Source organism: Cetorhinus maximus, chromosome 21 (assembly GCF_964194155.1).
Source record: "Cetorhinus maximus chromosome 21, sCetMax3.hap1.1, whole genome shotgun sequence".
NCBI classification, from domain to species: Eukaryota; Metazoa; Chordata; class Chondrichthyes; order Lamniformes; family Cetorhinidae; genus Cetorhinus; species Cetorhinus maximus.
Window position 1 is genome coordinate 51,874,454 of NC_135899.1, and position 16,171 is coordinate 51,890,624.

The 16,171-nt window shown below is 47.5% G+C and overlaps 1 protein-coding gene across 1 annotated transcript; it reads right to left on the reverse strand.

Annotated features, from left to right (window-relative positions):
- Positions 1-585: 585 nt before the first annotated feature.
- Positions 586-1,551, reverse strand: LOC144695177 (zona pellucida-binding protein 1-like). Its single transcript, XM_078566063.1, has one exon. The coding sequence runs from the start codon at positions 1,549-1,551 to the stop codon at positions 586-588; it is 966 nt and encodes a 321-aa protein (XP_078422189.1).
- Between the last annotated feature and the right edge of the window lie 14,620 nt (positions 1,552-16,171).

The following is a 16,171-nucleotide window of genomic DNA, read 5'->3' on the forward strand; positions in this document are numbered from 1 at the left end:
GCAACCCTAAGCAGGAGCGAGACAGGGCTGGGAAAATCGTGTGTGAATTGGTGAAAATGTTATAACACATTGCTTAAAGTGGCGATCAGTTAATAAGAAGAGGACAGTTTAATCAGCTGGAGTGGATCAGAAAGCACTCTTTGCTTTCCTTGACGGAGCCTTGAGGTACATTCGCAGTGTGAAAAGAACTCCCTGCGACTAACATTGTATTCCAAACTTTTATTAAAAAAACATTACTGTCTGTCGGGAATAAGATACAGATTGGATCATTTCAACAATAAACATTAATTCATATCAAATTTCTATTAAAATGCAAGTCGACACCCACTTCCCCACCCCTCCTCCCCGTGCTCCAAGCAGCCAACCCCATTCCTACCCAATATGAGTAGAATCTTACAACAGACCATATGGAAACAGGCAACTTGCATCGATTTCTTTTATTTAAAATGCAGGATGCCACCTTTCTCTATATATGACCTGGGGCTTCGTTCCTGATATCTTACATTAGTAAAAAAAGGAAATGTCACCAGCACCAACCGTGCAAAGGTCGATGCTAATGATTCATAAAGCGTACGAGAAAAGCACTCACTCAGTTTCACAATCTGATTCTCCATAGTGGACAGCATCGCCGCAGGGCAAGCAACTCACTTGGTGGCCGCCGCTGTACGTCCCTGGGCTACACACCACGCAGCACTCTGCGCATTTTGGGTGCTTCCTGCGGTCCTTGCCGTAGCCGGGCTTGCAGCGGTCGACCCGGATCACTTGCAGTGTGCCGTCAATGTAGTAGATGATCGGCAACAGGCCGATGATCTCGTGGTACGTCTCCGCTTGCTTGGAGAAGAAGGCCTGCACCCGGTGCCGCACTTTCTCGAGCCGGAGGTTGTGATCGCACTCCTCTAAGTTGTTTTCACAGATCGTGTCCAATGCTTCCACGTCCAAGTGCACTTTAAGCGTGAGAAACAGCTCGTACTGTATGCCCGCCAAAGGCACCTTCAGTGTGTGGCATTCTGATTTATGTAGACTGATTGTGTAGGCCAAGTCCGAGACCAGCTGGTTTAAAGCCGTGTGCAATCTCTTTAAGAAGAGACTGTTGTACGGATTGTGGCAGTCGGCTGCATGATACTGGGCCTGAAATTCATAGGTGTAGTTGGGATCACGGTACGCATACAAGAAATACTTAAGACTCAAGGATTGCAAGGACTTAGTGCCAGGGTTGTAGAAGAAAATGGTGCATATGTAAACCCCTGATAATTCCTTGCGGAAGTTTCCAATGATCAGGGTGCCCGTCAGTGTTATCTTTACGCCAGGTTTGTCTGAAAGCATTACCCCCCGTGGTCCTTTCCACGTAAAAGTGGGGTCCATTAGTTCCATGTTCCTGAGCTGTGGCGTTGTGCAAAGAATCCGTGGGCTGCTCTGGTGCAATTTGATGTAGACTTTCACAGGACCATCATCGGAGCCAACCACTTTGCTCTCTGCAGAGCTGTGGTCCGGCCACTCACTTTCCGGGGAACGGTTACCCTGCTGCCATACTTCAGGGGTGCTGACAGCCATTCCAAGCAGTGCATTTAAAATCAACCCACACACAATGAGGCATTTGAGGGTGGGAGCCAGTGGGAATAACTTCTCCATTTCCTCTCTTAATCATCCTGCCTTCATTTTGCCCCTCTGCTCTCTGAAGGCGAATTACATACTAATTGTCTGATGTCAGCATCTTCCCATTGTCACAATTACCACAGTTGTAAAGTCACATGGTGTCTTGTGACATCAAAAGGGACCTTTACTGTCATAGTTACGGCTGAGGTTCTGCTACAGCTGACAATTAGAATTCAGCCAGAGTTTGGGATTCCACTCATTTGGAATGTCATTCCTTTTGCATAGTTACAAAATCATTGTTGTGCAAGTGTGGGACCAAACCCTCCTTTGAAAGGAACTTAGCTCCTTCAGTCACACAGTAGGTGTTCTTGCCTTCATATGAAATGCAGCCATTTTGTACCAGAAACACACAGGTCCAGATTTTCAATCCTGGATCGGGGGTGAAGAGACGGGAGAATTCTCGGCTCCATGAATCCGACTTCTAAAAACGTATCTCTGAACTTCGAACTTTCGGTCCAGTGGGGTGCAGCTAGAATAGGAGCCGGAGCGGGTGACCCTGGAAGTGCTGAGTGGTTGGAGTCTGGCCTGACACAGGTTGGGCGACTCGGGCGCAGATAAAAAGCGGGCCTTCTGAAAGACCCATTAGAGAGGTAGGTCATCGATGGTGAAGTTCCAGTGCCTTGGCAGGTGAGTGTCAAAGCTGTAAATGTTCTCTAGCTGTTAAGCTGACCCTGCAATGGATGGCCCATCATGGGCTTTCCCTATGGGAGAATTGTCATTGTTGCTGCCTAAACAATGTGTACTCTATTGAACCACTGAATGCATGGAATGGATTCTGAAGACACAAACATGGAGATAGCATCGCTTTGCCACTACTATCTGGTACGGATATTATTCAGTCATGTAGTTAGCTACCATGTCTCAGTGGGTAGATGAATGACGATGAACAGTGCCATGCTCATTATCCCATCCATTTGCCCTCTTGCTCCCCCATCTATCAGCATATGACCACACTGTTGACCCTTGACCAGCTCCCTCACATCTGTACACTGTCATAGCATAACAGTGTGATTAAGAGGGAGGAAACCAGTAGGGCTGTCAGTGGTCACAGAGCACAGCATGATACCTTGGAGTCTCTGCCACAACATAAATGGCACCAAATGTTTGTGCGGAGCCTGTTTCTCCACCACACTTTAATCATTGATGATATGGTGAAAACAGTTAGTGCATGTAAGCAAACAAAAATGAATGAGAACATTGCAATCTGAATGGCTCACAGCGCTTTTTGCCTTACACTTTTATTCATAGACTGTCACACAGAAGAGATGTGGGGGAAGGAATGGGTCCAGCTGCCGCACACTTTTCTGACCAGGACCTTCAAGTTTGATGGAACAGGTCCAGAAAAGGAGACCAGTTCTCTACCCTGCTGACCACCGTAATGTCCCTGAGCAACCAATAAGACCTGGATTCAAATTGCGACTGCGGTATGCACAGTAGGAAACCATCAGTGCTCATGGATTCAGTGCATAGGTTCGATGACAGAGGAACACAGGAGCAGGTGAAGGCCATTCGACCCACCAAGCCTGCTCCATCCTTCAGACAGATCATGGCTGATCATCTACATCAAAGCCATTTTCCCCACTATTCCCATATCCCAGCAAGCTGAATTGATTGGCTCATCCACTCAGAGCTCCAAGGGAAGGGTTATAACTGCGTTTTGCAGCTAAGGTGCGAGACACGGCACATACCTCTGCTTCAGCATTGAGGCTTGTATGTGTACACAGCTCATGGAGATGCACACAGAACAGATGTGCATGAGCACTGTGATGCACAGTTACAGTGCAGAGCAATATCCCTCCCGTTGTGTTGTTATAATGAGCTAAAGGCACCAATCACTCATAAGGGATTAGGTAAATATGTTGTGGGTTTATTTATCTATACTAGGCACAAGGGAACATTAGAAAGCTTGAAGGCATCAGCAGCAGAGCTGTGTGTGTGTTCTACTCACAAACAAAAGTGAAACTAAGACTGGATCGCATGATGCACTTCCCTTCTAGTGATGCAATGCTGCTAACTCTTAAAGGCATATCACACCTCCATGCAGTATCTATCAGGCTAATATAAATTCGTGTTGTCATTGTAGTCAGAAAAGGTGAAGAAAGTCAAGGAGATGGCTTGATCTGGGGCTAGATCAGTCTGGCTGAGAAGCAACCATCCCATGGAACAAATGGCCAGGGGGATGACCAGGGAGCCTGAACAGCTGCCTGTTGGTGATGGTGAATCACTGGTAGCAGGTGATGAAGATGGTGTTGAAATCACCTTGGTGGGTTCATGGTGTCAGTTCGCTGACACAATGGGACTTTGGCATGAGAGGGAGTGGAGAATGGGGTTGCATCATAAGGGCAGTGTGAACATGGTTAAAGGTAATGGAGTGCACCAGAGAGTGCTCGAGAAGGGATTTACCTCAATAGCTTCTTTTGTGTCTCACACAGAACCAGCTCTGCTTCCTCAACATGCCCAATGCCTGCGCTCCCATCGCCCCCAAACTCCCACCGCCCGCCACCCCCCCCCCCCCCCCCCCCTCCCCCCCAAACCTCAGTCATCAAAAGGAGGGAGAGATGTCCAAAGATGCATTTGACAGTGTCACATTTGACTAGCCCACACACCACTAATTCAGATACAAGAACTTTGAAGGGATCTAGTGCACATGCAGAGTATGTGACACAGAGTGAAAGTCACAACACCAGAGTGCAGGAGGGGGTGCCAGAGTCAGAGACACCTGTGCATGGTCCCCCTTCGAGGAGGGAGGAAAGTCACGGTGATGTTCCAGCGGGCAGGAACGTGGAGCCTCAGGAGTCACCTTTTAGCAACAGTATTTAGATAATCAGCAGCATACGTGTGGATATCTGGCTGTTTTCTTGGGGCAATGGAAGCTCTAGGACTGCAAATGGAGGAGCCCATCACCGTCATGAGCTCCACATTGTCCCTGGGCCTCATCCACGTGAGCTCTGACCATGAGAGATTGACCACCCTAATGGCGATTCACAGGCAGCAGCACTCGGAGTGGATTCAAGAACAGAATACCAGCCAGGAAAGGGTGCAAGCCTCCCTTCAGTAACCCTGATCAGTCTGCTCAGAGTATGAGCTCTGACATCCATGGAATATGTGAGGAGCTGCGTGCCCTGAACAGGACGGTCACACTGTTGGCACAACGGTTTCTGGAAGCAACACTACCAACTCCACCTGAAATCGAATGCAGGGCTTTACAGGCAACTGACGAGGGTAACGGTACTGAGAGCTCCTCATCTTCCTCCACCTCCCCAGCTCCTCCCCTAGAGCCCTTGTCTGCTGTACATATGCCAGTGATCACAGCTGCCCATGCATTGATGCAGAAGCTGCAGTCAAGGAGGTCCCTGACAGGAGCCTGAATGACACGGCAGGCCACCACACTCCTCATTGCCCTTTAGACAGACTTGTGACCAACCTGCCTCCACCTCCTCTGAAGCAACACGGGAGGCACTTTGTAGGAGTGTGCATGAGCGCAGGATGCCGCCTCACCTAGAACACTAATGGGTTAACCATTGTTACACTTATCACATTGTGTATAGCGCATTTGAGCACTTCTTTAATATATTTACTTACACTTGTACATGACTCAGTGTGTGTTTGTACATTAGAGAGTTCAAAAACAATGACAGCATTATGAAGTTCTTACTGGTAATAATGAGCACAGCATGCTGAGATCCATCTTGACAAGACGTCAGCAGGATCAAGGTTGTCGGCTGATTAGCGATGCTTCCTTCTTTTTCTGCTCCTCTTTCGCTGCTCTATCACATAAGATTCCAGTGTTCAAAGGCTCAAGCACTGAAATGTTCCTTGTATCTTTCATTGTCCATCCAAGCTTGACTTTAAGTGAGGCTCAATGATCAGACTCCATGAATAGATGTTGGGAAGAGGATGCATCTCAAGCACGAGTGCTGGGTTCAAGGCATTCAGCTGCGCTGTCCTAGGTGCAGGCTTCGCAATTCAAGAGGCTGTGTATTGTACAAGTAATATTGGTCGCCTGTTGTGCCCACTAGTTTAGCTGTGTTTGCTTTCCAGGTTTCATAGGATGCGCTTTGTGGGGTAAACAGTTATAAGGAATCTGGGAATGTTGCGTGCGGCACCAATGTCAGAAAGTGGACGATTGTCCGGAATGTATGGAGTGCAAGTTCTTTCGAAGACCTGTACTTGCATGGTAATGGACTCTTCACGCGTGAGATGCCTCATCTGCGTGTGTGCTACAACATACAATCCTATCAGTATGTACAGGATTTGAAGCCTGACATTGTGTCACTCTCAGCATTGTGGGCATGGGTTGATTATGGGCAATTTGGTGTCATGAGCCCCTTATTTACAGCAATTGGTGTTCATGTGAGGGGGCCAGGTTGTGAATGACTTATTACCACGTGTGTTTGCAATATGATGAAGCCCATGGTTATGATGTGAGGATTTCAGCCATTTGAATGTGACTGAGTCCAATTCTTTGATATTTATTCTCTCTCTTGTGGGGATGGGGAATTATGGAATCAATGTTTTGCTTCCAATCTTCACCCCTCCATCATTTTCACATGGTCCATCTCTGACACTTCTCTTCCCTTCCTTGACCTCTCTGTCTCAATTTCTAATGATAGACTGTCCACCAATATCCATTACAAGCCTACCGGCTCCCACAGCTACCTCGACTACAGCTCCTCACACCCCGCTTCCTGTAAGGACTCCATCCCATTCTCTCAGTTCCTTCGCCTCCGTCGCATCTGTTCTGATGACGCTACCTTCAAAAACAGTTCCTCTGACATGTCCTCCTTCTTCTTTAACCGAGGTTTTCCACCCACGGTCGTTGACAGGGCCCTCAACCGTGTCCGGCCCATCTCCCGCGCATCCGCCCTCACGCCTTCTCCTCCCTCCCAGAAACAACATAGGGTCCCCCTTGTCCTCACTTATCACCCCACCAGCCTCCGCATTCAAAGGATCATCCTCCGCCATTTCCGCCAACTCCAGCATGATGCCACCACCAAACACATCTTCCCTTCACCCCCCCTGGCAGCATTCCGTCGGGATCGTTCCCTCCGGGACACCCTGGTCCACTCCTCCATCACCCCCTACTCCTCAACCCCCACCTATGGCACCTCCCCATGCCCACGCAGAAGATGCAACACCTGCCCCTTCACTTCCTCTCTCCTCACCGTCCAAGGGCCCAAACACTCCTTTCAAGTGAAGCAGCATTTCACTTGCATTTCCCCTAACTTAGTCTACTGCATTTGTTGCTCCCAATGCGGTCTCCTCTTCATTGGAGAGACCAAACGCAAACTGGGCAATCGCTTTGCAGAGCACCTGCGGTCTGTCCGCAAGAAAGACCCAAACCTCCCTGTCGCTTGCCATTTTAACACTCCACCCTGCTCTCTTGCCCACATGTCTGTCCTTGGCTTGCTGCATTGTTCCAGTGAAGCCCAACGCAAACTGGAGGAACAGCACCTCATCTTCCGACTAGGCACTTTACAGCCTTCCGGGCTGAATATTGAATTCAACAACTTTAGATCTTAAACTCCCTCCCCCCATCCCCACCCCGTTTCTTCCCCCTCCCTTTTGTTTTTTTCAATAATTTATATAGATTTTTCTTTTCCCACCTATTTCCATTATTTTTAAATCTACAACTAATACCTTGTCAGTCTTTCCACCCCAGCCCCACTAGAGCTGTACCTTGAGTATCCTGCCATCCATTCTTAATTAGCACTTTTCTTAGATAATATCACCACCTTCAACACCTCTTTGATCCTTTTGTCTGTGACATCTTTTGATTATCTGCTCCTATCACTGCTTGCTTGTCCCTTACAAGCACCCCACCCTCAACTGCTCTCCCCTCGCCCCCACCTTAAACCAACTTATATTTCACCCCTCTCCTAACTACACTCAGTTCTGTTGAAGGGTCATGTGGACTCGAAACGTCGATTCTTTTCTTCTCCACCGATGCTGCCAGACCTGCTGAGTTTTTCCAGGTAATTCTGTTTTTGTACAAGGTTCTTGAGGTGGAAGTATGTCACCAGAGACTGGCTGATCGATGGCTGGCTGTGATATTGGAGGGCCTTATGAGAATCTATTTTGTATAAGGCTCCATCTGGCGATGATCCCCTTCTGAACAGAGTCAGCTCTGTCTACATGATCATTCCTCCAAGCTGCTCTACCATTGCAGCCTCCTCATCCTCATCCTCATCCAGTTCTGAATCATCAGAATGGATAGGGGCTTCCTCCTCCTCATCATCTTCCTCATTTTCCTCCTTCTCAGTTGTTGAAGCTCTGCCCATGGCATCATTGTCACCAAGTTGTAGGCTCCTCCACTGCACAATGTTATGCAGCATGCAACACACCATTACCATTCTTTATAACCTTTCTGGAGCATATTGTAGACCCCTGCCTGAGTGATCAAGGCTCCTGAGGCACATCAAGTGTCAATTGCCTACTTGATGGTACTCCTGGTGATGACATGGCTACTATTGTAGTTGTGTTCTGCCTCTGTTCGTAGGCTCCTAAAGGGGTTCATTATCCAAGTTCTTAAGCTGTTGTCTCCTAGAAGCCAACCACAGATTTGTGTTGGTGGCTGAAATAGCTGAGGGAGTTAGGAACTCCTTAGTACGAAAGAGTAGTGGCAGCTGCCAGGGGACCTTAAGTACACATCTTGTTGTGGTCACAAACCACCCGTACATTGATTGAGTGGAAGGGCTGCCAGTTGACAAATGTGTCCAAATGTTGAGTTGGGGCCTTTATGACAACATAGGTGGAATCAATAACACCCTGCACCTGAGAGAAGCCTGCTAATTGGGAAAGGCCATGGCTCTCTGCGACTGAAGCACCAAATCTATAGGGAAATGAATGTGATGCCCAACACAAGCAAACAGGGCATTAGTTACAGCCTTAATGCAGTTGTGTGCTGCTGACTGAGATATACCAGACAGGTCTCCTGATGAAAACAGGAAATGCTGGAAAAACTCACGTCTAACAGCATCAGTGGAGAGAAAAACAGAGTTAATGTTTCGAGTCAGTATCACTCTTCTTCAGGACTAAAGAGAAATAAAAATGTGATGAAATTTATATTGTCATTCAAAGGATCATCCTCTGTCATTTCCGCCAACTCCAGCATGATGTCACCACCAAACACATCTTCCCCTCACCCCCCTGTCGGCATTCCATAGGGACCGTTCCCTCTGGGACACCCTGGTCCACTCCTCCATCACCCCCAACACCTCATCTCCCTCCCACAGCACCTTCCCATGCAACCACAGAAGGTGCAACACCTGCCCCTTTACCTCCTTCCTCCTCACTGCCCAAGGGCCCAAACACTCCTTTCAGGTGAAGCAGCGCTTCACTTGCACCTCCTTCAATTTAGTCTACTGCATTCTCTGCTCCCAATGAGGTCTCCTCTACATCGGAGAGACCAAACACAGACTGGGTGACCGCTTTGCAGAACACCTTCGGCCTGTCCGCAAGCATTACCCAGACCTTCCTGTCACTTGCCATTTCAACACCCCATCCTGCTCTCATGCCCACATGCCCGTCCTTGGCCTGTTGCAATGTTCCAGTGAAGCCCAACGCAAACTGAAGGAACAGCACCTCATCTTCCGACTAGGCACTTTACAGCCTTCCAGACTTAACATTGAGTTCAACAATTTCAGACCATGAACTCTCTCCTCTTTCCTCCCTCCTTTTTATCCCTTTTCTCAATATTCATTGTTATTTTTTTATTTTTTATCCACTTATTTTTATTTTTAATTATTTTCATTTTTATTCATTTACTCATTGTTTTATCCCTACCTTTTATCCTATTTTCGATCTTTTTTCCCACCACCACCCTCTCCCCCGACCTCACCCCCACAAGGGCCATCTTTCACTTATTCATGTTGTTCTTTCCAGAGTGCTTACCCCTGTCCTCCTATTATCAGATTCTGCTTTCTTACCTTAATGCCATTATCAGCGCCTCCTTTAGCCCTTACCACTACCATCAACACCCCCTTTGTCCTTCTGTTCATGACATCTTTGTCAGTCTCTCCTTTGCCCCCGCCTATCACTGGCCTTCTATCCAGCTTCACTTGTTCCACCCCCCTCTTAGACAGTACAAATTTCATCACATTTTTACTTCTCTTTAGCTCTGAAGAAGAGTCATACGGACTCAAAATGTTAACTCTGTTTCTCTCTCCACAGATGCTGCTGGACCTGCTGAGTTTTTCCAGCATTTTCTGTTTTTGTTTCAGATTTCCAGCATCCGCAGCATTTTGCTTTTATCTTCGGTCTCTTGATGATCCCTGGAAAGACCCTGAAGCAAACAAGCTGACGGTTACCTTCACAGCCTCTGACAGGGCATGGGAATCGATGGATTGTGGCTCAATTTGCTGCTGGACCATGTGACATATCTCTGTCACCACTTTACACCTCAGCCTCAGCCGCCTTTGACTCTGGTTCTCCGTCATTTTGAGGTAGGATGTCCTAAATCTGTAAACCCTTCCTCCAGGCTACTATCTGCTTGTCCTGCCTCTCCTTCTCCTCCTTCCTGGTGCGCATGCAGCAGCCTCTTCCCCTAACCTTGTTCTCTCCCCTGGTCTTCGGCTGTTCACGGTGACTGGCTTCTGTGGCCTCTATTTATGTGGGTGCCACGCCCATCTTCTTTGCATGAAGCATTCTTCTCCAACACAAAGTTCTTCCAGGCACCTGGGTGCATTAGTCAGTAGGGTCAACAATAATTGCTCTGCTAAACCAGGAGCTCCACCCTCCTATTGCCTTAGGTTAAGGGGAGACAGTTGGGATTTGTATTGTGTCATTTCTGAAGTGGTGAATAAAATTTTAAGAAATTCCACAGGGTTACCCTACGTCTCCAAAGTCTTGGCCTGGCTATCCCAAGAAATGCATAAGTTCAGACTTGCTCTTACCAGGTCTACATTGCACACTTTGGGATCTACACTTGTAGGCTACCAAAATCAGACGAGAGTGTAGGCAACTGTTGATTTAAATGGCCAACTGCCTCCATAAAACACGTATGTACGCGCCCCACCCCCGCGAAAATGGGAAATGCCATGTTTGGGGGCACGACCTCCGATTTTCGCTATTTTCGCCACACTGGAGAGACTCTCCGTCATGGCAAGAATTTGGGCCCTGATGTTTGCTTTTCGATTTGTGATAGTAGGCTGACCTCAGTTAGGGTGGTGGAGGGCGAACTTGGATTGGATTCAGCATCCATGATGCAGAAAGGAGAAAGACACAGCTTATTTCCTGCTCCTAACAGTTGTGCGATCATGACCCTTCTGGGACAGGACAGGTGTGTGGGTATCGAGTGAGGTCAGGATGGGGCTAATTGTCAATGCCTAGACTTACATTGTGGAGCTGTCACTAGCGTGCATCAACACCTTTAGAAGAGGAAAGAAAGGATGTGATCCTAACACATCCAGAACGTAAAATACAGCTTCTCTTTTATGCAATAAAGCTCCTAATTAAGTACACATAGTTATCTCTGTACTCCACATTTTTGTTATCTTTCACTATTATAGCACTTGGTGATTCAAAAGCATTATGAAGAAAAGTTATTTAAAAAATCACTGGATCTGCCAGAAACTTATATAAAAACAAAATACTTGTTTCTTTTCTTTTATGGAATGTGGGCATCGCTGGCTAGGCCAGCATTTATTGCCCATCTCTAATTGCCCTTGAGAAGGCGGTGGTGAGCTGCCACCTTGAAGTGCTGCAGTTCATGTGCTGTAGGAACACCCATAGAGCTGCAGAGTTCCAGGATTTTGATCCAGCGAAGGAACAGCGATATATTTCCAAGTCAGGATGGTGTGTGGCTTGGAGAGGAACTTGCAGGTGGTGGTGTTCCCATCTATCTGCTGCCCTTGTCCTTCTAGTTGGAAAAGGTTGCAGGTTTGGAAGGTGCTGCCTAGGGAGCATTGGTGAGTTCCTGCACTGCATCTTATAGATGGTACACACTGCTGCCACTGGTGCGTCGGTGGTGGAGGGAGTGAATATTGAAGGCAGTGGATGCTGGAGATCAGAAATAAAAACTGAAAATGCTGGAAGTACTCAGCAAGTCTGTGGAGAGAGAAACGGAGTTAACGTTTCGAGTCGAATATGACTCTTCTTCGGATCTGATGTTTCGGGGTTAGAGCTGAGAGAACAGAGTGCAGCGACTTCAGGGGGAGTCAGTTAGAGCGAGTGAGGGTTGCAGAGAAGCTAAGATGGCTGATGTCATGCCGAAAGTTCTCAATGAAATGATCAAGAGCAGGCAAGTGCCCATAGGGAGTGGTCCAGGTGGAGGGAGAATACCGGAGGCAGGTGAAAGGGTCCGCGGGTTGGTGGGAGGACTGTCAGTTAAAGAAATGAGCAAGGGAGATGAAGGTGACGGAGGAAGAGCTCAACATAGTGCCAAGCTTAAAATTCACTGAGGTTCATCAAAATTCTTCTTCAGAATGCGAAATGAGTCATATTCAACTGAAAATATTAACTTTGTTTCTTCCTCCATGAATGCTGCCAGACCTGTTGAATATTTCCAGCATTTTCTACCAGAAACTTATGTTTTGTTTCAGCTACTTTTATAGAATCCAGATGATTTAGTAACTATAGTGAGGAGAGGGGGACAATTCTGAAAGAAAGAAGTCTGACCCTCATTGAAGTGTTGCCCCATTGTAGCCTGTTCTTCACTACACTTTAACCATCACTGTGCCCACATTAAATTTGGTGATGGCAAAATTTGCTAAGGAAGTGGATGCAAAGCCTTTATTTGCTAGAACATCCACTTTCTAGCCCCAGACCTCAGCTTGGTAATGTTGCTAAAACTGGCACATCGCAAACCCAAGACACTGAAAATGGCGGGTAAACCTTTTCCGGCAATTTCCAGCATGTAGTGAGGGGCGTATCCTGGCTTATAAGGCACTGGCGCAGGTGTGCCATGCATGTTCTAGAAGCAGGCAGAGTCTGCAGATTGTGACATTAAAAAGCACCTAAGGCTAATTTGATGCACATTCTGCCAATTTGAACTGCGCAGGTTAATTTAACATCCTCTCAGAAGCACTACCAGCTGACCACCCCACAGGCGCTATTTAAAGGAACAACCAAGCAACATGCAGGTGAGATGCTTTTGGCCTTATTTTGCTCTTATAAAATTTATGGAAGTATTGCTATGTGCTCTTGGTAGAGTTTTGGTGACTTGTTAGATTTTGAATGGAGTCTTGCTGCTTCCTAACAGGGAGGTCAGAGAGATTTTCTGCCCTGTCAACAGCATGCCTGCTAGAGGTATGGTGGGCTATGATTGCAGCCCCTCTTGTTCTGCATCACGACAGGCCGATGGAGCACAGGCAGCAAAGAGGGGAAGCTGTGTGCAGAGGGAAAAGGAATAGGGCTCTCAATCGAAGGCCCAAACCACCAATTGTCCTCTGCGGCCATTTCTTCTACATCTACATTGACCAAGAGCTATGTGTGAGATACCAACCATTCAGACAGGAAGCAATCACTGAACTGAGCCACCTCCTTCAACAGGACCTATAGCAGCACAGAAGGGCAGGGATGTCAAACCAGAACAAAAACAAAAATACCTGGAAAAACTCAGCAGGTCTGGCAGCATCTGCGGAGAGGAGCACAGTTAACGTTTCAAGTCCAAACTGTTCTGTTGAAGGGTCATGCGGACTCGAAACGTTACCTGTGCTCCTCTCCACAGATGCTGCCAGACCTGCTGAGTTTTTCCAGGTATTTTTGTTTTTGTTTTGGATTTCCAGCATCCGCAGTTTTTTGCTTTTATCTTAATGTCAAACCAGAGGCTGACTGTTGAGTGACAAAGGATATCCTTTATATACCTGGTTTATGACTCCCCTCCACCGCTAACCATAGAGAATAACACTTATAAAGAGAACATTAGGAACATAGTAGAACAGGCCATTGGCACCTCGTGCATTCCTTTATTGCCTGCCCAGCAGGTACCTTTGTCTGTGCTAGTATTCCTATGCAGTGCTACACCAGTAGGCTGCAGGCTACTGCCTTTCCCTGGGGAGATTGCAGGTGGCCTTGAAAGAAACCTTTCAAGCAAGTTATAACTGCAATTATAGCCCCCCCATACCTTGAGGGCCCAGCTTCAGACTGCACCACCTCAACACGTGTGGCAGCAGCCTGGGCTGGTGGTTGAGAGGCAACAGCGAGAGCAGGTTGAGTGACACTAGTCAGGCCATGAATGCTGTCATTCTGAGATAGGACAACAGATTTGTGTACCATGGAGCCACTAACACTCCCCGGGGCAGAGACTCAGCAATCCGAGTTATCTGTTAGAGAGCAGATTGTTAGACTGCAATGGGACCTTGCAAGCCCCGTTGAGCGCTGGTATCTCAGCCATGATAGCAGTGCCCTGAGCCTGCATGACAATAAGGCTGGATCTCGTGACCTCAGTCTGAGCTGACACTGCAGCACTGAGACATTGGTGACTTCTGCCTATGTTGCAATGGAAACTAAGGCAATGGCCAACAGATGCTGCATCACCTGCAAGTGTTATCAAAGAGCTGGCGACCACTTCTGCACTGAAAACGATTAGTTCAAACCTCTGCATGAAGCCCTGTGCCAAGTTGGAGTTGGATTGATCCGTGTTTCTTGACAGTGACAAGAGTTTCTCTGGAAGGTTTGCCAATTCTCCAAGCATCTCAGCGTGCATGTTCATCAGCATCTTCCTGTATGCTGCTCCATCAGAGATCCCACCTGAGTCCTCTGCTGCAGAACTCGCCTGTGACCTCACTCTCTTGTGAGCTGGCACAGGAGCTGCTCTTTTTCCCTTGCCTGGCGGTAGCCCACTCATGCCTGGTGACTTATCACATGCTGATCCCAGCTTTATACTACCCTTGAAGCTATGTTGTGTGCCATATCTGAACTGACCTGAGCTATCAGGTCAAATGATGATGCTTCTCCTTAGAGGTCTGGTGTTGCTCCCGTTCTTCCTCATGAAGCTGCAGTGACTGGTTATGTGGCAGTTCTTGAGCACCTAAAAATAGAAAGATAGAAGAGGAGGGTTGGGGTGAGGGGAGGTTGAATGGGGAGAAAAGCAGGAGGTCCATGGTGATAACATTTGCAGTTTTCGCTTCATGTTGGATAGCAGGATGAGAGTGAGGTAGGATTTGAGAAGAGGCTTAAGGCAGGAAGATACCATCATCCTGGATGTTCTCAGTGCCACTGGATGCCATGAGCTCTGTCACAGCCATCCCATGATCCAGAGCATCACATGCTGCAGATGCTCAGGTGATGCAGACGTCTGTGTCCCTGGTCTGTTCCCTCCTGTTACTGACCACATATCCTGCAAGGCAGAGGGAATATTATCAGAGATTGTGTTCTAATATGTTTAGGTGATGTGTTTGCCATGGTTGAATAGCTGGAACTATGCGGAAGCAGCATGAGGTGGGTGTGAGGCTGGCAGCATTGGAACGTGTGTGAGTGAGGTGAACTTTAGGAGCAAGAGAGAAGGGTCCCAAATTTTCTGGCATGTCATTGGAAGCATTAGTAAAGAAGGTGGAAAGAAGGAGGGAGGTGGGTGGCCAGAGGCTGTTGAGGTAAATCCTGAAAACAGGATAGGAGTAGTTGTGGTTAGGGAGATCAAACCCCAGAGCGTGGCCTTTAGCACTTGGCAGTAGTGCTGGAAGAAGTTCAATGGCAACACACAGGTAGTCAAGGTCACTGGACACATCTTCAAAACTGTAACCTCAAAATCAGAATTTTTCATTAGTTTAATTTTTGCTGCAGTTAGTTGTGCATTTTATTTATACACATTAACAGGAGTATAGGACCAACTTTCTAAAGTTGCGCTGGCACTAGGGAGCTGATCAGCTGACCACACAAAACAGGGCCTTGGCCTAAAAGAATCTTTACGATGCAGAGTGTTGCATGCTGCAGCATCTGGGGAAGGTGCTTTTTGGTTACTCTGCAATGGCCTGAATTTTACCTTTAGTGGGCGCACGCGATCGGCAGGCCTGGGAGTGGCTGGGAAACAGACCACTGATTGCGATCGGCCCCTGACCGCGATTTCACGCTGGCTGGTCAATTGACAGCCAGCCAGTGTGAAACACGTGCTGAAAAGCTCAGCGCTGCCAGGGTGGGGATGAGAAGAGGGTGATCGATGATGTCACCGCTGACACGGGTGAGCTCCCTGAAGAGCTCCCTGAAGACAGACAGCTGCCTCAGGGATTTGCAGATATTCAACAGATGAAATAAAGGTTTAAAAATCTGCAAAAAAATGTCCATGCATCACAATCAAGCACCTGAAAATGTACCTCATAAAAATGCTGTCTACAGATATTTAATTTTATTTTATTTCATAATGGAGATTTCATCCTGCCCTTGGATGAGGTTTGATAAAAAAAAATGTAAAGGCCGCCTGGCTGATTCACTCGTCCGCCAACTGCAAGGTTGGATGGGACACGAAAAATCGGAGACAATTGCTCTGTTAATGGGCTTAATTGCCCTCTTAATTGTCGGTGGGCAGCTTCTGTCTTTTGTGCGCGTTCGCCAAGCGAAATATCTTGTATGATTTTATGCCCAA

Bases quoted from the DNA above. Each gene is read 5' to 3' on its own strand.
- LOC144695177 (XM_078566063.1), bottom strand. From the start codon at position 1,551: ATGGCTGTCAGCACCCCTGAAGTATGGCAGCAGGGTAACCGTTCCCCG.